We start from the raw sequence: 26,741 nt of genomic DNA on the forward strand, positions 1-26,741 counted from the left end.
ACAGACAACCTGTTGTTGCAAAGAACCAATTTTAAATAGTATGTTTACGAACTTTGTTACCAGCAGCCTATTGCAAAAACACATAATTGTTCCCATTCTTTGATGAATCTAAACCTAACATAGTTTGAAAGGCATAAAATACTGCAGCAACAAGGTGATCCCCAAAGAGCTATCATCTGAAAACCTGGCACATCTCAGCGTGTTGTGCAGTGTCTCTTTAAAAAAAAACTGAGGAATGGAGATCTGCTGACAGTGGCAACAGGTCTTATGGAGTGATGAATCCAAATTTTTAATTCAAATCATTGTAAATATATACAGAGGAGGTCAGGACAGAGGTACAGCTGTGAGCATCTAGACCCATCTGTAGAACACAGTGGAGGCTCTGTCCTGGTTTGGAGAGGCGTTGCAGCCAGTAGTGTTGGGTATCTTGTCAAGACTGATAGAAAAGTACCACCAGATTTTGATCCACTGTGATATAACATCTGGAAAGAGTATGCTGCCAGTGCAATAAAAGCATACCTAGACAGAAAAATCATACAATGCAACACTATCAGGCACTGATTATTCTCCCCAGAGCCTGCACTTTAACATTATTGAAGAATTTTGTTCTGTTCTCTGTCAAGAGAACAGAACAAAAGGCAGTGTCCAAAGAAGGGCTTTGAATGTCCTTCATGTCAACTATTCCAGAAGACTACTTAGAGAAATTACAAGAAAGCCTGTCTAAGATTTCAGGCTGTGTTAAAGAATGACGATGGTGATACCAAATACTGACCTTCAAGCTCATTACATTTGTACAACCTCTGTTATTGCCTTATATACTGCATTTCCATTAATGTTTGCACGTCTGTGCATGTCAAAACGTTTGCACAGCACTCTGTAATAAGCACTTGAAATATGCCATAAGTAAATTCCATTTTCCTGCATAATAACAGTCTAGTAATGAAGAGGAGCAACTGCTTATTTTATATGTACATTTTACGTGATTGCAGTTTGAATGTATGAATTTTAGTAGAGTATTTTCTAATTTTGATTATGCTTATTTATTTATTTAAGTAAGCATTTCTTTCCAACTAAATAGTTCATCTTTAAAACAGACTGACTTAAAGTTGTCCAGGTCTAACAGGCTTAATCGTGCTGTGATCTCAGGACGTGGGGTTTATGATGTTGGACCTGTGCTGGTTTTCTTCCCTCTCGTGCTTCTGCATGTGGATGTCGCTCGTTCGGTGCAGCATTCAATATAATATCCCGGGAGACGCCAGACATGCCATTGCGCACGCGCAGCGTAGTCATCTGACAGATGAGCGCTTTGGACGTTTCGCAGCACCGCTACATCGAGGGCCACCGCTGGGAACACAGAGCAGGACACAGACTCCATGAGGGACCGTCTCCTGCAAGAATAAAAGGACTCGTCAGACGGAGAGCACCCTGCAAGAACACCCGCGGGTTTGGAGGTTTGCAAGCGCTGAAAATTCAGTGTAAAATGTAGCCAGCAGCGCTGGTGAGGGGTCGCTGTAATTTCTCGGGGGCTGCATGGCTCTTCCCAGGGATGCCATGAAAATCAGAGCAGCCGAGTGACTGAGAGACCGCTGCTCCTCGTTATCGCAGACACGCGGCGGCGACGGTGGAGGAGGTGAGCGATGGATCCTCGCGGAAAGATCTACACGAGGTAGCGCTTACGAAGATCCATCCAGGGAGAGCTGAACGTCTCTGTCGCGCAGTGTAGCCGTGTAAAGGATGGATTTCAGCCTGCTCCGGAATATCATCAGCAGATACGTAAGGCCCCCAGTGTGTCTGTCAACACTGTCACACAAGTGTAGCTCGGTGGCTGGAAGTGCTCTGATACACGTTTTCATGGCTTTGGTTTTTGCACCCAAAACCGTGTTGCGTGTAAATTTGCTCAGAGGGTTTGTGTGAGAGTGATAAATAACTTCCTGCAATAATACACATTTGACTCGAGCTGTTTTTTTTGTTTTGTTTTTTTGGCACAGGCCGGTGGCTGTGGGCTTTGCGATGTTTTTGTGGAGCTGAATGGAGAATGTTCCAGTAGCTACAGATGCAGTGATGACTGGTGAATGTGTAGAATTAAAAAAAAAATGCATGCATGCATACTAAACTTTCTCATGGCTGGGACTCAAAAGAAGTGAGAGGCCATGTCTTACACCTCTAGCTTGATAGAAGTTGCCCAGGTTAAGTTAATGAGGTTCTGAGAAAGGCGAGGCCATCAAAGCTTCATCATTTATCTCTAATGAGCAATCAGGTCTGCCTGTGAGCAGGAAATATCCACACAGTAATGATTGCAAGCTGTAACTATATTACTGGTTAGTCTGGTCTCAATCTCTGTCATCAGCAGCCACTGATTATCTATTGGGACATGAGGCAGCTGGTTGGTGGGAGCCTGAATTAGAGGAGGAAAAAAAAGTCTATTAGGAACCTCCTTTGACAGGCCCAGTGATGCTCATCAGACTGTGTACCTATAGAGCATTGGTAAATCTGCTACCGTCTGTGGCCCTTTCCCGTGACCTTAAATCTGGCTCAGGTGCAGTGACGATAGCAGAGTGCATATTGAGTTATCCTTCTCATCATTCAAGCCTGTTTCGCACCCCTTGGTGTCTATGTGTGTGCACATGTGCGCGAAGCAGGCCAGCGACGGTGTGCGTGGAGCTTGACTGATGTTTCAGCAGGGCTAATATCAGGGGAAATCAGATCTGGGAGGGAGGTCATCATCATAATGATCCCTCGCTCTTTTTTCCAATTGCATCCTGCAATATTAAATAGACACGCAATTAATCACAAATTAAATCCTCTGCATATTGATTTGCAACTGGAGGGATGGGTGATGACTGCCTTGGCACCTATTAGTTGTGTATCACCTTCTATTAACCCTGCCGTATTCAGAACAGATGCTCGAGTAATGAGGGTGCGTAGTAGAACAAACCTTACATCCTTACATGAGACGAGGACAGGGTCCAAGCCTTTTTTATTTAGTCCAGATGGAGCCAAGTACACCCAAGTTGAGGTTACTGGCCAAATGTAGCCGGCCCTCTAATTATTTATCAGTGTTGTTTAAAAAAGACTGTGCATGTTCTTTGGCTGTTAGAGGATGCAAATTTGATTTAGCCCACTTTAATCCACAGGGCAAGTTTTTGAGCCATTGCTTTTGTAACTAATTTCCTTATTTTTACTGTCATTCATTCAGGATTTCTTGCTTGACACATTTTTGCTACTCTGCTCTTTGAGCTTCCTGCTTTTTCTGGATAGCATTGCAATGCCATATATGTGTGTAACCTACTTTTGTTAGAGATTAAAAAAAATACACATTTTCATTGTTGTTTCAGGTGCCTTTGTTTCAACAGAGAGTCATTAAAAACTATTAAATCACTGAAACACGTTGGCAGTTGGTCAGTGACACTACAAAGCATTGTAGATACCTCAAAACAATATTGCTCATTGCTTTAATAGTTCAGATCTGTTGCATACACCTTATAATTAGATGAAAACTGGGAATGCACTGCATCCAGCCATGCTCATAGACCTCTTCCCTGGCTGAAAAATTGCGGATGAATTGAGCCTGTGCACCATGGCAAACAATATCGGGAAAGAAAACTATGGTGTCGTGAGATTTTGTGGTGCGTGACGTTTAAATGGGACATTTTTGTTGCGTAACAACTTAAGTCTGTTAAACTTTTTTTTTTTTTTTGCATAAAAGAATAGCTGAGCCCTCATGCATTGAGATATAGAGGCTGATAGGTGCATGAGTGTGCACACAGACTTGTGTATGTTATCAGTCATTGAAGGAAGAGATTTTATTATAATTAAATTTATCTGTAAAAGGACCACCTGTGCTCTGAGTGTGTGTGTGTGTTATGTGTGTTCTCGGTCTCCGCTCCCCTTCCTCGTCAGTGCCCTTTTCTCATCTGGTAATAATAGAGATGGAATGATGCCTTAGACTAGTGCAAACTGTGAGAACTGCATGAGGTCATAATCTGTATAAGATAGTGCTTGTGTGTATGGGGTTGGACTTATTAGAAATAGCTGATGCCATGTAATAGCATAATTATGTCCTCATGCTTTTAACTTCCACAACAGCCTCTCAGGGTCTCAATATTTGAAACTGTATCTGCTTTATTGCTACTCCACTGTGCTGTATATAGCTGTAATTTACCCTTGCCCGCCTGCTATCCTAACCCTCTTCTATCTTATCTCTAAATGTAAACTGTTATTCATGCTGAGACCTCTCACAAAATCAGCAGATAAAAAGAGAAAGGCCAGCGATGTTTCCCTTTTGATTAAAAAGGTGCCAGCAGCACCTTGTGCGCTGAAGGGCTTAAGAAGGGTTTCTAGCAACTTTACAGCCCTTTGAGTCCCGGCTGGTGTTGAAAGGCAGAACACAGCCCGCTAGATTACTGTTTGCCACATCACTGCTACAAACAGTTAAGGGCAGTCTATTCCTGTCTGCTGCACCCTTTGGAGATGGGGCCCTGGTGGAGCAATGGCAGCTGTAGGTGACAAACTCACAGGATTTGTGTTTGGGGTTGAGCTTTGCCCACTGGTCTGTGTGCATATCAGAGGAAACAGTCACACATCTTTCGTGCTGGCAAATAAGAGTGATTTTGTCTTTTGATTCTCGCAGCATGGCTCGAAGACAACGTTTTCTTTATGACACACCATTTCAAGCCTGTATTATCGTGTCAGTGTTAAACGCAGACAAAATGAGAGTTTTTTTTTTTCTTTTTTTGGGATGCAGATTAGGGTGGCAGGAGGAGAAGGAGAGAGGAGAGGGAGAGGAGAAGTAGCACAGCTGGATTAAAGACTTATGTAACTGTTGGATCACAGCGAGCTGAAGTGGGAGAGGAAGCTGGGACAACAGCGGAATACAAATTTTGTCATGTTAAAGTAATCAGCTCATATTTATCCTTTGATAATGTTGCCGGTGTTTGGATTACGAGGTATCCGGTGGCTCTTTAATGCTTTTGAAATGCCGTGCGCGGGCTGAAGGGTCACCATTCCCTTTTTTTGTTTGTTTGTTTATTTGTTTGCACCTGTATAGTTATTTCTCCCAAACACTATTTTTAATAAATGATTAGAATGCCTAAATGCCCATATTGTCCTTAGGAGCCATGTTCTCTCTCCTTATTTTACCACTTCCTTTTTAATTTCACTTTGTACCCCCCCAAAAATAAATTCAATAAACAACAGAGTCTAATAAGTCTCATTAAACCAAATAAAAAACACCAAGAGGATACTGTGGATATTTTCTGGGACACTAATTCAGTCTCATAATCACTTGACAAATGTTGTATCAGAGCATCAAATTGAGGAAAAATCCTACATGTTGGATCTCCAGCCATTATAATGAAGCCTCTGTGATCTGTTTCTTTGCCTAATGAACCTGCAGACATGCTGTAGAAGTCTGTCTCTGCGTACTGTATTGCTGTGATGATCAGTGACTAATGAGTGTCATTTTTTTTCTTTTTTTTTGATCAAGGTCCTGAGGCTTTTTTTGTTATCCGTGTTCAGTGCGACAACCGACTTCAAAGCCTCTGTTAATAGGTTATTGCATTTGTTTTAATGTTACCACCCCAAATTTACACAGAATTACTTGCTTTGCTCATTAGAATGCAACAGAGTTCATTAGATTGCTAATATTGTTGGGTTACAGCAGCAGTAAAATTAAAAGTTGAATCGTGCCAGTTAAACTAAAGAAATGCACCAGATGATAAGACACAGTTACGCATGAAGTCACTGTAGCATCCACGTAATACTCAAAAATAACATTTCTGAGGTTCTGTAGCAATATATATTTTAAAACGAGCTAAAATTGCTTAATAATATGGTCTAGTTATAGTTTGTTTTTAATAAAGCTAAACAGCATCGCATCCTGCTCTGGAGTTGCATACGTTGTCCATCCCATGTTAGCATGAGGAGTTCATTAAGGTAAGGCTCGCTCAGAGGAATTTGATCTGTCGGTTAATGAAGGATCGCAGCTAAACATGCTGCGTGCAGCACAGCATGACTCGGCAGTGGAGGAAGTATGAGACATGACCATTTAATCAAGCCAGTTAATGGTGTATGTCTTTTATTGCCCCTCTGTAGTAGAAAGGCACCGCATCACAGAGGTGGCATAGATGGCACTGCTGGGGTCGGGGTTAGCTTTTTCGTAACGAAAATATATGCATTCATAGTGCTGTTAAGTGCTTATGGAGCAAAGCCTCTGTGAGTGGTAGGCACATAATTATACAATGCTAGATCTGGAAATACTCTCATGGCTTTCTAAGGCAGCATTTCGAATTATAAACAAATGGCAAAGCGCCTACCTAATAGGAGTGCTTCACACAGTGCAGAAACATAAAAGGAAAAGTTGTAGTGGTGGTTTCTTTTATTTAGTTTTTTATTCTTTGCTGTAAAGTATATCCTGTCATTGTTGATGATTGATGGTGACGTAAGACCCGTCGCTCTGCTGGTTGGGGTTGTTAATAAAGACAAAGCCTCCATGTCCTGCTACCAGCCACCAAGCCACTTTGTCTGTTGGAGCAGCAGAGTGAAGAGGGAGCTGTGGGACATGGGTTGATACGGATCAGTGAGGATTAATGATCAGATAACTGCAAACCACAATGCAATCTCTCTGCGTCTTCCTCCACCCCTCTCCCACAGTCACGCTGTCATAATGTGACACTCGCTGCCAGGAGATGGTGGGAACAAAGGGAAAAAACACTGCAGATAGAAATATGGGGGAGATGGATGATGAATTCAGAGAACTGTGGATTTGTAGAATGGTTGAAAAGATGTAGAAATAGACAGAAGTAAATATTTAGAATGTTTAAGATGTAAGCGAGCAATTTCATTGAAATAGCAATGAGCATTTTCCATATTCTTCCTGACTACAGTGCAAAACTTTAACCTGAACTCCCACTAATGCATAATGAATCTGAGGCTAGATTATTGTAATTCCTTATAGTTGGGTTTTCCTGATAGCTTTATGGAAAGTCTCCAGTTGAACCAAAATGCTGCAGCAAGAGCACTAACAGGAAGAAAGATCACATTTCTCTCTTACTGACTTCTCTTCATTGGATCCTTGTTAAATCCAGAATTGAATTTAAAGTCCTTCTCCTCACATTTAAAGGCCTGAGTGATCAGGGTCAGTCACATCGTAAAGATTTCATATCACCATATTATCCACAACTGAGCACTTTGTTAGTTACCAAAAGTAGAAGGGGAGCCAGAACCTTCAGCTATCAGCCTCCTCTCATGTGTGCTATCAGCTCTCAGTTTAGATTTGGAAGATGGACACCCTCATACATGATTTTCGATCAAACCTATCGTTGGGGCTGCATCAGGTGACCCAGGCTCAGACTTTTATCTACTCCTGTAGTTTGTGTTTTGTCCCTCTTGGTCTCTTTATTTCTGTCAATTAAGGTGAAAAATACACATGGTTTATGCATTTACTTGGCCAGTGAAAGGTAACTGGTTCAAAAGGCCAAACTCTGTCAAATCAAACATGTGGAACTACCCCATGTGACAAGGGACCAGCTGAAAGTAGCTTCTTCTTGTCAAATAAAGTGAGCCCCCCACCAAAGGCTCTTTCTATAGCAGGAAAAACCTGGAATGCCAAATTAGGAGTATTTGGAAATTGCCCTTTTAGTTGACAGTGCTTTCTATTCTCCAGCCTCCCATTTAGATCCTCGGTTTGTCCTTTGAATGGATCACATCCTTAGCTTGATTTGATGCAAGCCTGCACTATAACAAATTGTACAAAGCTGTCCTTGGTCCAATACACTGTTCTTAATATTAAACCATCAAATGTACTGTATGGTCAGAGAGTCTGATTGTAACCAAGTTTTTGTTGTTGTTGTTGTTGTTTTGGTATTAAATTAGTTGAAGAGTGGAAAGCTTAAAAATTGAATAGAGGAAAGAAATGTTATTACAGTATTTATAGCAGAACATGAAATTCCTTGGCACATCGTGGTTATGTTGGGATATTTATAAGACGTTTAAAGTAAACAACTAAGGCTCAATGGTACGTGGCTTAATATTACCAGGACAGCTGTTTGGTTTGGTCAGTTCCCTTTACAAAAAATAAATAAATGAAAGATTACTCGCACATGCTGCATCATGTCAGTGACAACTGCTTCTATTTTTGCTCTCAGCCCCACCTTCTCTCCCCATTACTCTCCCCATACATCCTTTTCTTTGTCCTTGTTACCCTTTTTCTTCTGTAGAAATCTGTTGTTGCTGATTTCTCCCTGCTCTCTGCTTTTACTGCTTTCGGTTTCTGCCTTACTTTGAAAATGGAAAGAAACCGAAAGAAACTCAGTGTTTGTCTGGGTCATGCTGCTCCCCCACCCCGTAATAGTTTGGAGGGGTCTCCAGTCGGCTGACACTGTTGGATCTGTGTCTATTTTTATCTCACTGCCAAGCGTCTGATGCCAGGATCTGGGTCTCTTTGCTTTTAAGTTTTGCAGTTAGCTATTTGGGTGTCTCATCTTGCATTGAATTCACTGTGATGTTGCATTACCCTTCATTTGATCTTTTGGGCCGTCTTAAACTTGTTAAAACTTGTGGATTAAGTTGACAGGAAACACATTTGGGACATGTACGTCCTGTGGACTGAGCACAAACGTATTAGAAGTTGGGGGGGGTTCTCACTGACAATAATGAGCTACGTCTCTGCCAAAATGTTGAGGACGTTTGAAGCAGTGAAGCGCTACTTCCTCTAAAGTGCTTGTTCCAGAACTTTTCTGCTAATGGTCAACACTTCTGCTTTGAGCTGTGTCAGGTCGGCCACTTTGCCAAAGTCTACGCTAACGCTGCCCACTCAGGCCAAAACATTAGGACTCGTGTAGACGCAAACAGCCAAATCCTGGTCTCGTGATTCTTGTTTTGTCTCGGAGAGCTCTGTTACTGCAGTAGCTTTTAATGTGGGACATCTCTGAGGAAAAAATGTGCTGCGGTGAAGTCCCACAGTGCATTCTGTTAAGCCCTGGGGATGGTTTGCATGCACGGGAACTGATGTGTATTTAATTTTTTAAAGTCAAGCCACTGAATCAGTTGAAAATTGTAGGAGCAACAACATAGCTGTGTTTTGGACCTGTGCAGATGGAAGAGAGTAATCGAAAGATGGAGCAGAGGGCTGACTGCAGAATATCCTGACTGTTCTGCAGGAAGAAAAAGATAAATGACAAATCCACTGTACCGTGACTCAGAGCCGAACCCACCTACACGCATCACAAACATTAACACATCCTTCAATTTGGCTTGTCTTGTCTGTAAAGTTGTTTGTTAAAAGAAGTCACAGAAGTCGTGTAACACAGTCTTGTGTAACATTCTGTTGCAGTGTTTCATCCAGGACTGTTTTTCTTGATCCTAATCAAAAAAATATATAAAGTATTTTTTGATTAGTTGTATATTATCTACAGTAATGTATACTGGCTGGCCATATAAACCATGCTTCCACAATGTGCAGTCATTTTTTAAGGAGGTCCTGGTAAAATGTTGGTGTTATTCAGCTGCATCGTTTCAATTGATGTAAGCCAGATAATAGCAAGGAGGTCATTAATTGTAAGTGGACACTTTGTGATTTAACCCAGTTTCTTGCCTCTACCTTCTATTGCTATTTATATCTGCATGTTATTTCTTTCTTCTGCAGTGTGTCGGGGAGGAGATCTGGGTGGACAGTCGGACGGTGTATATCGGGCATAAAGAACCCCCTCCAGGAGCTGAGGCGTACATCCCTCAGCGTTATCCCGACAACCGCATTGTGTCCTCCAAGGTGAGCGGTCCTCAGCCCACGAGTCACTGCTGTAACACTTTTTATCATCACGCTACGTTAGTTTTATACTCAGGCAACCATGTAATCCTCCTTTCTAGCTGTGTTTCTTTTATTTTTAAAGGATGCTTCACTTTTTTGTCTTTCTTATTGTTTTTTGGCACAGGGACTGTTATGATGTTTGCTTTTCTTTTTTTCTAAATGCCTTGATAGTAATTTTGCTGTCACTCTCTTCCACAGTACACCTTCTGGAACTTCATTCCCAAGAACCTGTTTGAGCAGTTCAGAAGAATCGCTAACTTTTACTTTTTGGTCATATTTTTGGTTCAGGTGAGATTTTGGCTTTATTAATGACAATTATTTTTCCACATCTCTTTAATCTGCCTACTGTGTGAGGACTGTAGGCACTGCATGTTTGTGCACGCTCTGTAGAAGATACTGTATGTATATGCCAGATTTCTGTCCCTGTAGAATAAGCAAATCATTGTTTTTTTTATCCTTTTTTTTGGTTGGTTTCTTTATAGTGTTATAAACAGTTATAGTGTTTTGTGTCACTCTTTGATTTCCACCCTTAATATGGACCTCTGGTTGTTTTAGAATCTGCTGATTTTACATTTGTTAAGAGTCTGGAATTGATTCATAATTGCCAGAAGTCACAGTGATGCTGTCTCATTATGTGGCTGTGTGCACTGTTTAATCATATGAGTGCTGATAGCTGTTTAGACACTCCCTTATCGTTCACATATTTCAAAATAAGAGCACTCACTCATCTGAGGCTAATGCAAATTTGCAAAGTCAGCGTTCTCGAATGGATTGTTGTACTGCTCTGTCTGTACGTCAGAAGCTTTTCTTCTTCTTCTGAACTGCCACATTGTATCAAATATAGTGGCTGAATAACAATGCAAGGATGGACTATTGATAGTAGTCCAGAAGCTGTATTCCGGTCTATTAAGGCAATTTCTCTTCCAGCAGCTGCCTTGATAGAGGAGTTTGAAACATGCCCACAGACTGGGTGCATGCATTTATCGATGATGGGGCATGCTGAGGATGTGTTTGTATTAATTTCTTAAACTGAAATAATGACATTGCTTGCTGGATTTAATGTGTCTCTGAAAATGTAGGGGTGTATACACCTAAATATACTGATCATAACTATCCCAGCATGGTTAATCCTAAAGGAAAAGATCAAATCTGATCCCAGCTTGAAGATCTGGTTCTTGGTTTTAAAAGCTCTTCACTGATGCACATTGAAACAGTGGTGTTTACTTGACATCCTATCTTCTATTTGTGGCCACTCCCCCCACCGCGTCTTCCTCCTCCTGTTTCTTTCCCTTGCAGCTCATCATCGACACCCCCACCAGCCCAGTCACTAGTGGCCTGCCCCTCTTCTTTGTGATCACGGTCACCGCCATCAAACAGGTAGGATGCACACAAATGTGCTTATGTCCAAGAAAAATTGCCCACGATTATCCTCTATACGCATCAACTGCTGGCCTCAAATACCCACGCGCTCTCCGTTCTCCGTTGCTCTATTATCTGTATATACACATTCCACTCCCAGCAAAGGGGCATGCCATTGAAGCTGTCTGCTGATGTGAGAAATATGATCATGAATGGTCTCCTCTGTTAATCACTCGAGCTGAGGATCCCGTGACTCTGGGCGATGCATCCTCTCCGTTCCGTCCCAGTACTGAGGGATGGGGTACTATCAGTGATAGATAGAGCTATTCTCGCTCAGGAAGCCAGAGTTATACCAGGACATAAATCTAAAACATGACACATTGGCTACAAATCCAGGAAACGGGTCACCAAGCTCAGAAAGTGCGATGCTAATTAATTACTGTGTATGACTTTGACCTCTTGCTCCCCTCTCTCTTGATCTGGTGCTGGCCCCGATTCTGCTTGTACAACAGTCTATATTCTTTGTTTCCCCGCTGCCAACACACACACACATATTTATTTCCTCCTTTTTTTTCCACCTCCCCTTACAATCTCGTTTTCTATTCCTTCCCTTGCTGCAACCCACTTGCTGCATCTCTCTCAGGGCTACGAGGATTGGCTCAGACACAAAGCTGACTGCTCTATAAACGAGTGTCCGGTGGACGTGGTGCAGCAGGGGAAGGTGGTGAGGACACAGAGTCACAAGCTACGGGTAAGAATGGCCTCATTAGAGCAGCATAGCACCTGAGGCCACAAAGCAACACCGCTGTTCTGCTGCATAGCTCACTTTTTTTTTCCTGTAACTGTCGCTCTCACCACCCCGCCCCTTTCTCTTCCTCTCTGCAGTCCTCTCGAACTTTCTTTCCTGCTGCTTTTGCTCTCTCTTCACTTTCCCACCAATTAATTTCCCTGAAGCTGTGATAGATTGTCCCCTGGTGTAGCACGCAAGTCCCTCGGAGGACGAAGACGACTGATGTATTTCACGATTTAGGATATTCCTGTCATCATCCTCTGATGTTCTCTTCTGTCATTCTGATGCAACAGTAAATCTCTGTTTGGTGGTGTGATTCAATTTGCCCTCTGCAAATGATTTTCATAATTTCAAATCCCATCTTTGATCCAACTGGTAGTTTGGTTTTTTTTTTGTTTTTTGTTTTAATGTTTCCATCTTTTCCATCTCAGCCCACACAGGATTTCACATTATTCCAGTATTATCGTTTCAGGTGAAACCACCAGTGTTCCCGTAAGTCTTCTTCTCAGCCCACTATCCGATTCTGTTCACTTTAATGCACAAATTAACTCTTCTTCTTTTCATAGAGCCATTACACCTCTTTCTGTATGAAAACACTCTTGTGTCGAGGTAATAGCGGAAGTAAGGCTCATTAATTTGCATATATTAGTGTGGCTTTAGTAACAGCAGTGCTGCTCGTGGTACCAAATGCAGGGGCGAATGCCAATATTTCTGTGAAAAATATAAACTAGTGTCACTCAGCTGGCATGCTGCTCTGCAGTAATCTGTCCTGTATCACCCAAGTGTGAATGAAAACATCAGACTGCGTAATATTAGCCCATCACCTAAAACTTAGATGCATAGAATAGAGCCTGAATGATATTATGTGTGTGCTGATGAATCTGCATTGGCAGTTATAGCAGCCGATAAATTTTTAATTTATCTGCTAAAAGAAAGGAAAGAAGAGAGCGGAGAAACGCCCTTCAACCGTGTAATGGGTGTTACTACTCTAAAACTTACCTGTTGGCGACACAGGAATGCCTGTAGCTCACGAGGTAGACGGGCTGCTCCAGTCTCCATCAGCGAGATGCTGAACCACCAGTTGCTCTCTAAAGCGTTCATCAGAATATACAGGGAGTGCAGAATTATTAGGCAAGTTGTATTTTTGAGGAATAATTTTATTATTGAACAACAACCATGTTCTCAATGAACCCAAAAAACACATTAATATCAAAGCTGAATGTTTTTGGAAGTAGTTTTTAGTTTGTTTTTAGTTTTAGCTATTTTAGGAGGATATCTGTGTGTGCAGGTGACTATTACTGCGCATAATTATTAGGCAACATAACAAAAAACAAATATATACCCATTTCAATTATTTATTTTTACTAGTGAAACCAATATAACATCTCCACATTCACAAATATACATTTCTGACATTCAAAAACAAAACAAAAACAAATCAGCGACCAATATAGCCACCTTTCTTTGCAAGGACACTCAAAAGCCTGCCATCCATGGATTCTGTCAGTGTTTTGATCTGTTCACCATCAACATTGCGTGCAGCAGCAACCACAGCCTCCCAGACACTGTTCAGAGAGGTGTACTGTTTTCCCTCCTTGTAAATCTCACATTTGATGATGGACCACAGGTTCTCAATGGGGTTCAGATCAGGTGAACAAGGAGGCCATGTCATTAGTTTTTCTTCTTTTATACCCTTTCTTGCCAGCCACGCTGTGGAGTACTTGGACGCGTGTGATGGAGCATTGTCCTGCATGAAAATCATGTTTTTCTTGAAGGATGCAGACTTCTTCCTGTACCACTGCTTGAAGAAGGTGTCTTCCAGAAACTGGCAGTAGGACTGGGAGTTGAGCTTGACTCCATCCTCAACCCGAAAAGGCCCCACAAGCTCATCTTTGATGATACCAGCCCAAACAGTACTCCACCTCCACCTTGCTGGCGTCTGAGTCGGACTGGAGTCTTGAGATATTTCTTGGCCCAGTCTTGACATTTCAGCTTGTGTGTCTTGTTCAGTGGTGGTCGTCTTTCAGCCTTTCTTACCTTGGCCATGTCTCTGAGTATTGCACACCTTGTGCTTTTGGGCACTCCAGTGATGTTGCAGCTCTGAAATATGGCCAAACTGGTGGCAAGTGGCATCTTGGCAGCTGCACGCTTGACTTTTCTCAGTTCATGGGCAGTTATTTTGCGCCTTGGTTTTTCCACACGCTTCTTGCGACCCTGTTGACTATTTTGAATGAAACGCTTGATTGTTCGATGATCACGCTTCAGAAGCTTTGCAATTTTAAGACTGCTGCATCCCTCTGCAAGATATCTCACTATTTTTGACTTTTCTGAGCCTGTCAAGTCCTTCTTTTGACCCATTTTGCCAAAGGAAAGGAAGTTGCCTAATAATTATGCACACCTGATATAGGGTGTTGATGTCATTAGACCACACCCCTTCTCATTACAGAGATGCACATCACCTAATATGTTTAATTGGTAGTAGGCTTTCGAGCCTATACAGCTTGGAGTAAGACAACATGCATGAAGAGGATGATGTGGACAAAATACTCATTTGCCTAATAATTCTGCACTCCCTGTAGAAAACACTCAGAAGAAGCATAAAAAACAGTGTTTTGTATGAATGGGTGAATGTGGCATGTTGTATAAAGTGCTTTGCCTGCTCAAGTAGAAAATCCCTGTATAAGAACCAGTCCTTCCATTACCGTTTACATGTTTGGACCACCACATACACAGCAACCAGCTGATCTGAGTCGGGTAGGGCATAAATGAGTAATCGACGACTTGTTGAGACAATAAAATAAGATCAATTTTAATCCTCTACTGCATGACTTTTTAATTTTTGGGGAAAAAAATATTTCTCCCTATTTTGGGGGAGCTTTAGGGTCCCTAATAATATATCAATCATAAAATTTGACCCCCCCCCCAAACAGATATTGGTTTGTTGCTTCAAGGCAACACTGTGCGACAAGGGTAGTAAAATGCCAAGTTATTCTATAGTAAGTTGTATTAGTACAACAAGGATGAACAAATAAATAAACAACAAATAAACAATGTAAACATTTCACAAAACAATAAAACACCAAAATGCATCCAACATTTGACCCTAACCCTATGCGCGCGCGCGTACACACACACACACACACACACACACACACACACACACACACACACACACACACACACACACACACGTTGTGTTTCCATCACTTTTGTGGACATTACATTAACTTACATTAGTAAGGCAGGGACTTACATTAGTAAGTCCCTGCCTGAACCTTACCCTAACCCTGACTCAAGCCTTCACCGTAAAATTGAATGATTTACCTTGCAATTTGTCCCCATAAAGTAGGCGAGACCTCACAATGTGAGTGTGTAAACAAATTTGTGTCCCCACAACAATAAGTAATACACGACCACACACACTGACACCCGCACAGCAATATTGGTATGGCAGGGATCAGGCCCACAATATTGTGCTTACACATGGCCCACATACCACAAATAATGACGGCCCTTTGGTGGCCCAGACCGGGTTTGCTAGAGGTGGCCCACACATAGGCCAGCACAAGGCCAGTTTCAGACACCCTAGTTGTCCTGTGCTGGCCCATGTGTGGATTACCTCTGGCAAACCTGATCTGGGCCACCAAAGGGCCGTTATTCATTGCGGTATGTGGGCCATCTGTAGGTGGTGTGCAGCCACGGGCCAGTGCTGGCCCTGTGCTGGCCCAGAACAGCACATGTGGGGCTCTGGCCCCACATGTCAGCATAATGTGTACCTTAATCAAGCCATGCAATAACAACATGTGCCGGAACATGCAAAACAGTGCAAAAGTAACATACCGAAACTCTGTTCAGACAGTGAATGGACTGATTTTTATATAGCGCTTTTCTACTCTACTCAAAGTGCCGAATTGATACCAGATCCTGGCCAGACCTGCTTGCTATGTGGGCACTAACACACACACACAGACACAGTTACTTTACCAACTGACCCCTGACCCCTGAGCTCCTAAGTGTGTGTGCACATTCCTTTGGTTTCCTTGCATAAAAGGTATTTACATCCATGTCCTGTAATTATGAGTAGATTGTAAAGTAAAAAGCATTGACTATGATCATATAAATGCACACAAACACATCTCTACACACATATGCAAATGCATTATATTGCCTGAAAAAAAACTGGGCTAACTGCGCAGTGTTGCCTTGAGGCAACGAATGAAAATTAACAGTTTTACTATATAAATAAATTTAAAAAAGTAGAAAAAACAATCAAATATGCTTCTTAACATATTCATGCACATACAAGTATTTTTTAATATACATTTATTTCACTATAAACATGTAAAATAGTGCTCTTTATCTTGCCTCCTAATGGAGATGGCTCTCATGTACTGCAGCTTGCAGAAAGGGGTCCTGCCCCCCCCCCAAATATAAGTCACACCACCTTCAACTCATCATTTTATTGAAAAGAGATGTGCCTGGTAGCATTATTTGAAAAAAAAAAGTTTTTTTTTTTGAAGGGCCAGTGTAAGGCATGAAAATGTGGTTTGTTGCCTCAGGGCAACGCTATGCAGTAGAGGGTTAAACTGCATTGCCACTTTATTAAGGACTCATAAATAACGACACATTCATTTTCGTTTTGAAGCATTGTTTTTCATAATATGTAATTGGTGCTGGTTACATGTCATTTCTGTGTCTGCTGCACTTAAAGTAGAGTTAATGCAGACTATGTGGGAACATCAGTATATAGTTTGCACAAATCTACCAAGTGAAAGCCCAAATGCACAAATATACTTTTTTATTTTTTAATGTTTCCTGCCTGGCTTTATCTGTCACTGTCTCTTTCCTGCCTTTCTGCCTCTCTCTAGCTGTCCGTGTCTGTCTTCTGGGGGATTTTTCTTTAGTGCTAAGGTTTCTTCCTTCCATAGATCAGAGAGGATTAAAGTGTGAATTGGGAGCAGGAATAATGATGAATACATTAATCATGCAAAATCAGAGAGCGTGTGTCATGTGTATGGTCACCGTGGAGATGGGATTTATCAGAGTTTAAGCTGCTCTGCTCGCATAATCCGTTATGCAATTTCTGATTTTTTTTTTTTTTTAAAGAGAAATGGTAAAGGATTTCTAACAGGTTTGTTAGTCTCTGTCACTAATTCTGTGTTTATGTATTTATTATTAATGATATCGAAACCACTGTTTGTCCTCCTCTTCCAGGTGGGGGACATCGTTGTGGTGAAGGAAGATGAGACGTTCCCCTGTGACCTCATTCTTCTCTCCTCTAGCCGCCCTGATGGGACCTGCTTCGTCACCACCACCAGCTTGGACGGGGAGTCTAGTCATAAGGTGCCACAACTAGTGAAACTGTTTGAATCAGTCTGTTTTCAACTTGTCTTTATATTTCCTGTCAAAAAAGAAGTTTACATAGGTCCTTAAATTAATCAGAGTTAAGGCCTTCTGAAGCACCAAATCACCACAAATATAAGTCTTTTATGAAATCAAACAATGCATGTCTGCTCACAAAGAACAACAGTTGTTATGTAACAGTGTAACAGTATTATCCAATGCTATTATTCTCTCCCGAAACTGTCTCACTAACAAAAAAAAGGAAAGCATCACTGTTTCCAGGCATACAGAGAAAAGATTATTGTATGTATTATGAAAACAAAATCTCACATCCATCAGTTTGCATTGTCAGGACTATTGATTATTATAATATTGATTAAGAAAAAAATGCAGGAAGCTAACACAACCATGTTCATCATTCTAGTAAATATTTAATCTCACCACTCTTCTGCAGTGTCTTACTGTAAACCTATAAAGCTTACTGTTTATAATTTGGGAGTTTTTAATTACCTGGAGTAAGAACAGTCTTATGTGTTACAGATTTTAAATTGTGTGAATATTGCCTGTAATTATTATTAGTTATCTGCTGCAGTGCACTATTTAAGCTGCTTTACCCTGCTCACAGTTGCTGGGCTCGTGCAAGCCGCTTTGCAACCCTGCTTTTTGGCTGTTTGCCTAAAAGTTCATTTATTACATATTTATTACACTATTTTCCAGCTCCCTGACTCTGCCAGTATTTAAAAGATTAATTTATTTTAAACTGTGCCAATCATTTGGCTCCCTTCTCTTAAAAGTTTAACTCCCCTTAAGTTAACTTTCTTCTGACCCCACAAATAGAAGATTTGAACAGCAGGTGGGAGGGCCTGCTGTGCTCACAGGCAGAGCTGTGTGGCTGAGATGAACATATTAAGGATATCTTATCTCTTTGACATCATGAAGATCTAAACGTTTAAAAAAGAAAAGGTTGAAGTGTTTGGAGCAGTCCCAAGGCTGAGGTTTTGGCTCACAGGGATACAATTTTATTATGAACACCAGTGTAAACGAAGGAAAAACAGAAATGGCATAATGACTTTGCATTGGGTGACACTGCCACTGGAACACAGCAGCGAACATTGCAGATAAATGAAGTATGATTGCATCAATAATTCATTGTCATTTCATACATTCTGCAAGTTTTTGTTATACCCGGGAAATTTCAAAGTGTTCCCCAAACTATTTAGCGACCATGTAACGATGAATTTAATTGGTTCACGTGCCACTTTAGGGTAAAAATCCAGTTGTCTAATGTACAGATTTTTTTGCTTTTCTTTGTAAAATGTGATAATAGGACAAATATCTTTTTGGTTGGTCTGACAAACGGAGCAGTTTAAGAAGGCAACCTTAAGGTTTAGCGGGAGTGTGATGTTTCCGTTTATTCTACTTTCTCATGTTTTCTGTCAGTGATTATTCACAAAAAATAATCAGCAGATTTACTCACTAATCAGAACAGTAATTAGCTGCAGCCCTGTACTTTTCAGGCAAAACGCACCTACTCATAAATACTCATAAATACATAATGATCGAGGTGACACACTGGCTCACCTGCACTGCGTTGTTTTTGTTGGGTTTTTTTGGGGTTTTTTTATTATTATTTTTTCCCCTATAGGTGATCACTGGTGTCACTCACATGACCTTATGCATGGCTGATCATATGCGCACACACACACACACACACACACACACACACACACACACACACACACGTATTACCCACAGTATAGAGCAGACTACTGAACTCATCTTCCTCATACATGCCCTCGGGGCAGCCCTCTGATGTGTTCACCATCCCAGCATGCTGTCCTCTGGTGACCCCAAGAGCACTCGACTCATCTCGCTGCCTTTTTTTTTTTTTTTTTTTTTTTCCTACCCTCAGTCATTTAGTGAACCTGCTGAGGCTGAGGCTCTTCTCATTAGCGACTGTAGGTGACATTTTCCTCTTGTTGTCTTCTTCTTCCCCCTCTCCGGCACTTTTCTGTCTCAGACCTATTATGCTATACCAGATACCATGGCCTTTAGAACAGAGCAGGAGGTGGATTCGCTACATGCCACTATTGAATGTGAACAACCGCAGCCTGACCTCTACAAGTGAGTGGGACGCATGCTCACTGATGCATCTTTATACGCAAACCTATTACAAGATACGTCCTCGTCACTGTGTGGGTCTTGTTTTGACATCGCACTGACTTCTTTACAGATTTGTGGGACGTATCAATATTTACAAGGACAAAGAAGAGCCTGTGGCGAGGTTTGTGTTCACTTTGTGTGTGTGAGTGTGTGTGTTTCAAGAGTTTAATACCAACTGCCTTCAATTGTTTTCTCTGTAATAACACCAGCATATTAATTGTATTGTTGCAGACCACTTGGAGCTGAGAATTTGCTCCTTAGAGGAGCCACGCTGAAGAACACACAGCATATTCACGGTATTGATGTGGATTCACTTTGCTTAATGACTCCTGAATGTTTTACAACAGTTGAAGAAATGCTGGTGTCATTTCTGCATTTGTAACTCATTGTTGTCTGTGCCTTCAGCTGTTGCAGTCTACACTGGCATGGAGACCAAGATGGCACTTAATTACCAGTCTAAATCTCAGAAGCGCTCTGCTGTGGAAAAGTATGATGAATGTCCCAGCTCATTTCACTGCATGATTGAAAGTCGTTCTTTGAACTGGTTAATTGAAATGCACCCTTCTTTACACACACTCTCTCTCTCTCTCTCTGCAGGTCGATGAATGCCTTCCTCATAGTGTACTTGTGCATCTTGATCAGTAAAGCGGTAATCAACACTGTTCTGAAGTACGCTTGGCAGTGGTCGCCCGATCGAGATGAGCCCTGGTACAACCACAGGACTGAGCACGAGCGTCAGCGCCATGTGGTCCGTTCATAAGTCCTCTGCGTTTTTAAAAGTAACCACTTAAACCAAGCGTCTGGTGTCACTTAAAACTTCATAGCTGTTTGTCTCCTTCCCCCAACTCAGGTGATCCGAGCCTTCACAGACTTCCTGGCCTTCATGGTTTTGTTTAATTACATCATCCCGGTGTCCATGTATGTAACGGTGGAGATGCAGAAATTTCTTGGCTCCTATTTCATCAGCTGGGACGAGGAGATGTTTGACGAGGAGCTGGGAGAAGGCGCTCAGGTGAACACCTCGGACCTGAATGAGGAGCTTGGACAGGTACACGCGCACGCCTAGATGCGGACTGTCGGACACAATCTAAACTCTGTTGAGGCATGCCCTTACTGTACCCTTCTCCTTTCTCCCTCCCAGGTGGAATACGTGTTTACTGATAAGACGGGCACTCTAACTGAGAACAACATGGAGTTTATCGAATGCTGCGTTGATGGGAACGTCTATATCCCGCATGCGATCTGCAATGGCCAAATCCTCAGCGCCGCGTCAAGTATAGACATGATTGATGCCTCACCTGGTGGCTACAGGAGAGTAAGTGTGTGTTTTGCTAAACAAACAGGGGGAAGCTAACCTCAGTTATAAGGCTGGAGGAACGTTGAAGGCAAGGATTTTGATATATCCTATACCCAATACATATAAACTTTAACATTTTCTTTGTATAGTGTATACTTTGTCTTATATTGGGGGCGAAAAAAAGTCCTCTGGTACACGGAAAAGTGATGAGCATTGCACTTATGGTAGTGGCAATAAAGATTAGTTTAGATTTAATAAAAGAAAACTTGTGTAGTCAGCATGAGCAGCAGTAGCTGCCACAGATGACTAGAGCGCGAGAGAGAGAGGACGAAGGGCCCTCACTAGGGATGGGTATTGATAAGATTTTCACGATTCCGATTCCATTTTCGATGCTGTTTAACGATTCGATTCTTTATCGATTCTCTTATCGATTCTTTTTAAAAAGGAGAACACTAAGGTCGATTAGCTTAGAACTTTGTTTTATATCTTCTCTTTGAACAAGATAGAAATTTAGGAGTAACATGGCCTTATAAACCCAACAGTGAGATCTTAAGAGATCCACAGCCTACGGCTCTTCAATGGGGTGTCACAGGGTCCCCAGGAAAAAAAATTGTAAATGTAAAATAATAAAATAAATATTCTTCTGTAGCAATAACAAAGTATAACATAAATTATTCTGTAGCAATTACACAAGAATATCCAGTAATGTCCCTGCCTACAATTAAACACATTCACTTACCGAAAATCGGGGCAAATGGGTGCAAGCCTTTGGCCACAAACTTAGTCACTGCTCGGTGACATTCGTCTATCCTGGCCTGAAAGGAGACGCTACCAGTAGACTGCAGCAAGAACTGCCAGCCAGACTCTGTCTGTCTCATCATGGTCACCTAAATGCAGCGCACAGTAATGGCAGGTTTTGTAATAAGGCAGATCGCGCTAACATAATATGCACTGTTAGTTGATTATTTACCTGCCGCATTAACGGGAGATGACGTGCAAACGTTACCGCTGCTGCTGGGTTGAGATTCACGAGTCCGGAGCGGAATTAAAAACACGACGTTCATTTAAGGTTATCGCGTGTTTTGTGAGCAAATGCTTTTGCATATTCGTAGTGTTTCCTCCTTTAAATGAAATATCTACTTTGCAAGTATTGCAAGTTGCCCTGTTGTCATCCGTTCTAGTAAAGTATAACCAAACTTTTTAGCGTTTGAGCCACCTAGGCGCTCTGCCAGGTAAATGACGCTCCGCAACGTGGTGACGTCATTCGGGGCGACTGGAATCGATAAGGGAATCGTTTGCAAAAACGGCAAACAATTCCAAGGAATTGAAACAGTGGGAACCGGTTCTCAACAAGAACCGGTTTTCGATACCCATCCCTAGTGCTCACTGCCAAAAAGTGCTGAAAAGATTTCCTGCTTTATTTATCTATCTAATATTATTTATTGCTGGGGGGTTTTTTTGTTTGTTTGTTTGGGTTTTTTAGATATATAGCACATATAGTAAAAAAACAAAAAGAGGATTCGTTCTTCACTCTTGTTTTAATTATGCACCTTCTAACTCGGCCTGTTGCCTCCATAAGAAATTATTACGATATGTAGCTGTGCCTTTTGTCTGTCGCTGCAGGAATATGAGGATTTGTTTTTTCGGGCGCTGTGTCTGTGCCACACGGTGCAGGTGAAGGAGGAGGAGACGGTGGATGGCATCAAGAGGGGCATCCACCAGGGCAGGCCCACCTCCTTCTACATCTCTTCCTCACCAGATGAGGTAGCTTTGGTTGAGGGAATGAAAAGGTAAAGGCGCTAAAACCACACAAAGTTCCCTAAAATCTTTATAGGTTCAAGTAACATTAAACTTTATTAGTGTGTATTTTATATCTTGGTTGGGAATCTATTTCAGTCAGAACTTTTACTTTTGCCTTCAGGCTGCTCTTCCAACAGGGACTTAGCCAGGAAACAGGAATCTGCTGTTCATTTCACAACGGATTAGGGGTTTGGCTGATTCATCAGTTTTATCTAGAAAGGCTTCGGTAAGGGAAACCTGACCTGGAAGTGTCTGTGTGTTAGCCATAACAAGAGCTGGTTAAATTCTCTAAATGCTAAGGAAAAGTGCTTCCTTGCTTCCTTTGTTACCTCCTGTAGCAGAGGATACACTGGACCATCCTTTAGGAAAGGAAAGGAGAAAATTCCATTCATTAATTCATAGCAATGCAACATCAAACTGTTCATCAAAACAAAAATGACAAAGTGGTGTTTATAAGCTTGGTTATTATTTCGTACCACACCTCGCTTAAATGTTTAGAATTTGAATTAAAAATGTTTGTTTTTGAATCACTCTCCATCAGGATAAAATAAGATATTACAGTTTGTTTTATTTTATAAGCTGTTTGTATTATTTAAAATCTCAACCACTTAATGAATATGTTGCACCAGTTTTTTATTTTTATTTAATATGACCTGTATGAAACGACATGGTGAGAGCACATTGGTGCATTTTGGATTTTGTAGTTTCAGTATGACATACAGTTACGAGTCTAATGTAAGTATCATTTGAGTCTTTGTAAATTCTCCTTCACACCTTTTTATTCATCTTTTCTTTCATTCCTGTGTTTCACTGAAGTAAAGGAGATCAACGTTCTTTTTTTAAATATTTGGCCACACCTTTTCTTTGGTACCACAAGTACCAAAGACTGCAGTTCCACAAATGGCCACTTGAGGCTGTCTCCATGTTAGAGCCCAAATAAACAGTTTAGGTTTCCATGGTGAATTGCCTCCTTCATGATAGCTGCTCAGGAGTGAATGCTTATTCAACTGACCCATTTAAATTGTATTATAATTTAAAGTAATGTGTGACAGGTAGGTGCTGACACAGTCTGCTCACTGTCCCTTCTGTTAGTTTATGACTCTGAGCTCCTCTAGATTATGTTTGTGGCAGCTTTTGGGACATTTTAATAAAATTGTCTGAAAAATATTATAACTATGATAACTTCCTGTACAGTTAATTGTAGTAACAGCTTGGCTTGTTTTCAACAACATATCCTCCCCTCACCAGTTGCGATGAGTCCACTATGTTAGCAGAGCGAGGGTGCAGGGTCACCCCCTCCAAAAAAATGGTCTTGGCTCAGTTTTTCCTGAAATACTATCTGGCAGTGCAACTTGTTGGTCGGTCAAGAACAATTTAAAGCCTTGATGGCACAGAGGATGATGCAGACAGGCTGCTGTGAAGTTTTCAGACTTGTGTTATCCTTGAATAACTTGTGCTGTGTTTTACCGTCTGATTACTGTTGAATTACTCAAACTGGACCACCTATAATTTATATAATCTTTATAACAAGAAGCAACAAGAAGAAGTCCACGCCAACACAGAGAACCTTTTCATTTTTTTTGTGTGCTATTTTAAATTATAGTGTAGGACACATCAACCATGCACCATCAGGGAATGCTGCTGTCTTATATAGCTTTCACAGATGTGCTCTGTCTTCTGCGTATGTGTGAGCTCAGGTTACGCAGAATGCGTCAGAGCACCTTTAGCCTTTCCAAGTGGGGCATAAGCGAGTATTGGTGTACATGGTTGCTTTTTGTTGGGCTTTAATGCATCTTTTTCCTTTCACTCTTGTTGCTAGGCTCGGTTACACATATCTAAGACTGAAGGACAACTACATGGAGATCCTCAACAAAGATGACGAGATTGAAAGGTCGGTGTGCTAAGAGACTGGTGCGGTTACTCCACAGGAGATAAAATGAGATTAATTCACTTGATGGAGTTGCGGTCACACATAAGCCGTCATACAACAGCCCTCAGCTTGTCTCATATTCACCCGAGGTTACAAAAAACTACAACCACCAAAGAGCAGGCAGAGGGTCGCTTTTTACGAAACTACTCAATCGAATCAAAACGTTCCAGCTGATCAGAAAAAACGGAAGCCGAACGAGTTTCCATTAGAGAGTGGTTTTGTGGCAAGTGTTTAATGTTTTGATCCGTGGGATGTGTTTGTGTAACCGCTTTCCCTCGCTATCACTCTCTGCAGTGGCCTGTCAATAGTGAGCTATTTTAAGGAAGCAGGGGAGCTCAGGAAGGGAGGGTGGTGCAGTGGGCAGCACTGAAGACTTTAGAGGCAATGTGAAAGCAAAAGGTTTTACAGCTTTCTTGCATTTTGTGCTTTCACCCTTTTTAAGGAATCCAAGACCACTCGAGCCAAAAATAGAATTAATTTAAGCCTCGGCCATCAATCTGCATTGTGGTCTATTTTAAAGCTTGCTAATCAGGAAGTTAAAGGATGTAATGAAACTGTAAGAGGGGGATAATGTGAGTTGTTTATCTTACAAATTATTGGAAAACTAAATTGAATGGAGGAAAAAATGCAAAAATGAGTGTGTGCACTTATCAGAACTGTTGAGTGTTGGACAATTTGTAGATAATATGCAGCGCTCTGGGAAAAAAAGCCACAAACAAATATCTTTGCAAATAAGAAAATTAACAAAACAATAACTGTGTCTTTGCCAATGCCATCTCTCCATCAGGTTTGAATTGCTCCATGTACTGAACTTTGACTCTGTCAGGAGGAGAATGAGCGTTATAGTCAAGTCGAGCTCAGGTAAATATCGTCTAACACGGGGCTGTTTATCAGATGCAGTTCTTGCAGTTGGCTTTACGGATATTTGTTTTGCGTGCTCCCAGGAGACTACCTGCTGTTCTGTAAGGGTGCTGACTCATCCATTTTTCCACGGGTGGTCTCGGGAAAGGTGGAACAAGTTAAAGCCCGGGTGGAACAAAATGCAGTAGTAAGTGGACAGTTTGACCAGCACTGGTTATATAAGGGGATTGACCAATGTGTGAATGTGAGAGTGAATGAATAGTGGAATTGTAAAGCGCTTTGGGTGCCTTGAAAAGCGCTATATAAATGCAACCTATTATCATCATTATTATTATTATTATTATTATTATTGATGATACACTGCATCAGGTCAGTTTTACATACCATTCAGAAATCTTTCATAGCTTCATGCTATAAATTAAAATTTTCATGTTACATTTGAACAAGAGGTTTAAAGAAAATTAATATTTCCTTTAAAAACATGAAAAGAGTACCTCTGTGTGGCATTTTTATTTTTTCATCTTTTAGCATACTAGTTTTTTTTGTGTGTTTTTTTTTGTTTTGTTTTGTTTTTTGTTGTTGTTTTGGTTTGGTTTTTGGGTTTTTTTTTACTGCCCTTCTTTGACGCCTTAATGAGTCTTACTTTTAGCTAAAGCAGTCCGCTGTTCCAGCCAACAAAACAATCTCTAAATGGTACCGATCCAGCACTCAAATTATTAGAAGACAAAGTTAGCAGCTACTTAGACAGGACAGTTGAGCATGTAGCAGTTAAAGAGCCATATATTTCCCTCAGGGGTTTTTTGGAGCCCAGCTAAAAAGTGAAGATTGCACCTACCTTGAAATGACAGATACAAATGTAACTACAAATAAATGCTAGTGCACTTATAACTCTGCTAGATGTGAGTGAAAACACATTTTATTCTAAAGCACGTATGGCTCTAATGTGGATGAGATTGGAACACTTACGATCAGCATTTGAATTTGTTCATTTTTCTCCATCGCTCACTTCACTGTAACACCAGGAAGGGCTGCGAACTCTGTGCGTCGCCTATCGAAGGCTCTCGGAGTCTGAATACCAGGAGGCGTGTCATCACCTGATGGAAGCCAAACTGGCCCTGCAGGACAGGGAGCAGAGGCTGGCTCAGGCCTATGACATCATCGAGAGAGACTTTGTTCTTCTGGGCGCTACAGCAGTGGAGGACAGGTTGGTCGGAAAGAGGGGAACGGAGGGATTTAAAAACAGTGCAGCAGCGGGGGGACAGAAGGACAGAAGGGAAGATTAATGAATCATTAAGCTGCCCTTAAAGGATTGTCTTCAGAGCGTTCTCGTGACTCATGAGTGCAAGAAGAATATTGTGTCAGAGCTCTGATAGGTGACTTACTATTAATACTG

At 41.4% G+C, this 26,741-nt stretch overlaps 1 protein-coding gene across 7 annotated transcripts in view; it reads left to right on the forward strand.

Annotated features, from left to right (window-relative positions):
- Positions 1-262: 262 nt before the first annotated feature.
- Positions 263-26,741, forward strand: part of LOC100698342 (probable phospholipid-transporting ATPase IH) — a 37,662-nt gene continuing 11,183 nt past the window's right edge. For 3 of the 7 annotated variants that reach the window (XM_005475523.3, XM_005475524.3, XM_003451610.4), the window contains exons 1-18: positions 263-1,773; positions 9,644-9,766; positions 10,004-10,093; positions 11,102-11,182; positions 11,808-11,915; positions 17,169-17,297; positions 19,318-19,421; positions 19,531-19,581; positions 19,692-19,756; positions 19,866-19,947; positions 20,058-20,208; positions 20,311-20,508; positions 20,602-20,775; positions 22,381-22,547; positions 24,377-24,448; positions 25,275-25,348; positions 25,432-25,535; positions 26,371-26,552. In XM_005475523.3, coding sequence (XP_005475580.1) covers positions 1,735-1,773; positions 9,644-9,766; positions 10,004-10,093; positions 11,102-11,182; positions 11,808-11,915; positions 17,169-17,297; positions 19,318-19,421; positions 19,531-19,581; positions 19,692-19,756; positions 19,866-19,947; positions 20,058-20,208; positions 20,311-20,508; positions 20,602-20,775; positions 22,381-22,547; positions 24,377-24,448; positions 25,275-25,348; positions 25,432-25,535; positions 26,371-26,552 — 1,994 coding nt within the window. In that variant the 5' untranslated portion in view covers positions 263-1,734. The remainder of the gene's footprint in view (positions 1,774-9,643; positions 9,767-10,003; positions 10,094-11,101; positions 11,183-11,807; positions 11,916-17,168; positions 17,298-19,317; positions 19,422-19,530; positions 19,582-19,691; positions 19,757-19,865; positions 19,948-20,057; positions 20,209-20,310; positions 20,509-20,601; positions 20,776-22,380; positions 22,548-24,376; positions 24,449-25,274; positions 25,349-25,431; positions 25,536-26,370; positions 26,553-26,741) is intronic. The other 4 variants (XM_005475525.3, XM_005475526.3, XM_025903953.1 and 1 more) reach the window with 2 other exon arrangements.

This window comes from Oreochromis niloticus, linkage group LG16 (genome assembly GCF_001858045.2).
Source record: "Oreochromis niloticus isolate F11D_XX linkage group LG16, O_niloticus_UMD_NMBU, whole genome shotgun sequence".
NCBI lineage: Eukaryota > Metazoa > Chordata > Actinopteri > Cichliformes > Cichlidae > Oreochromis > Oreochromis niloticus.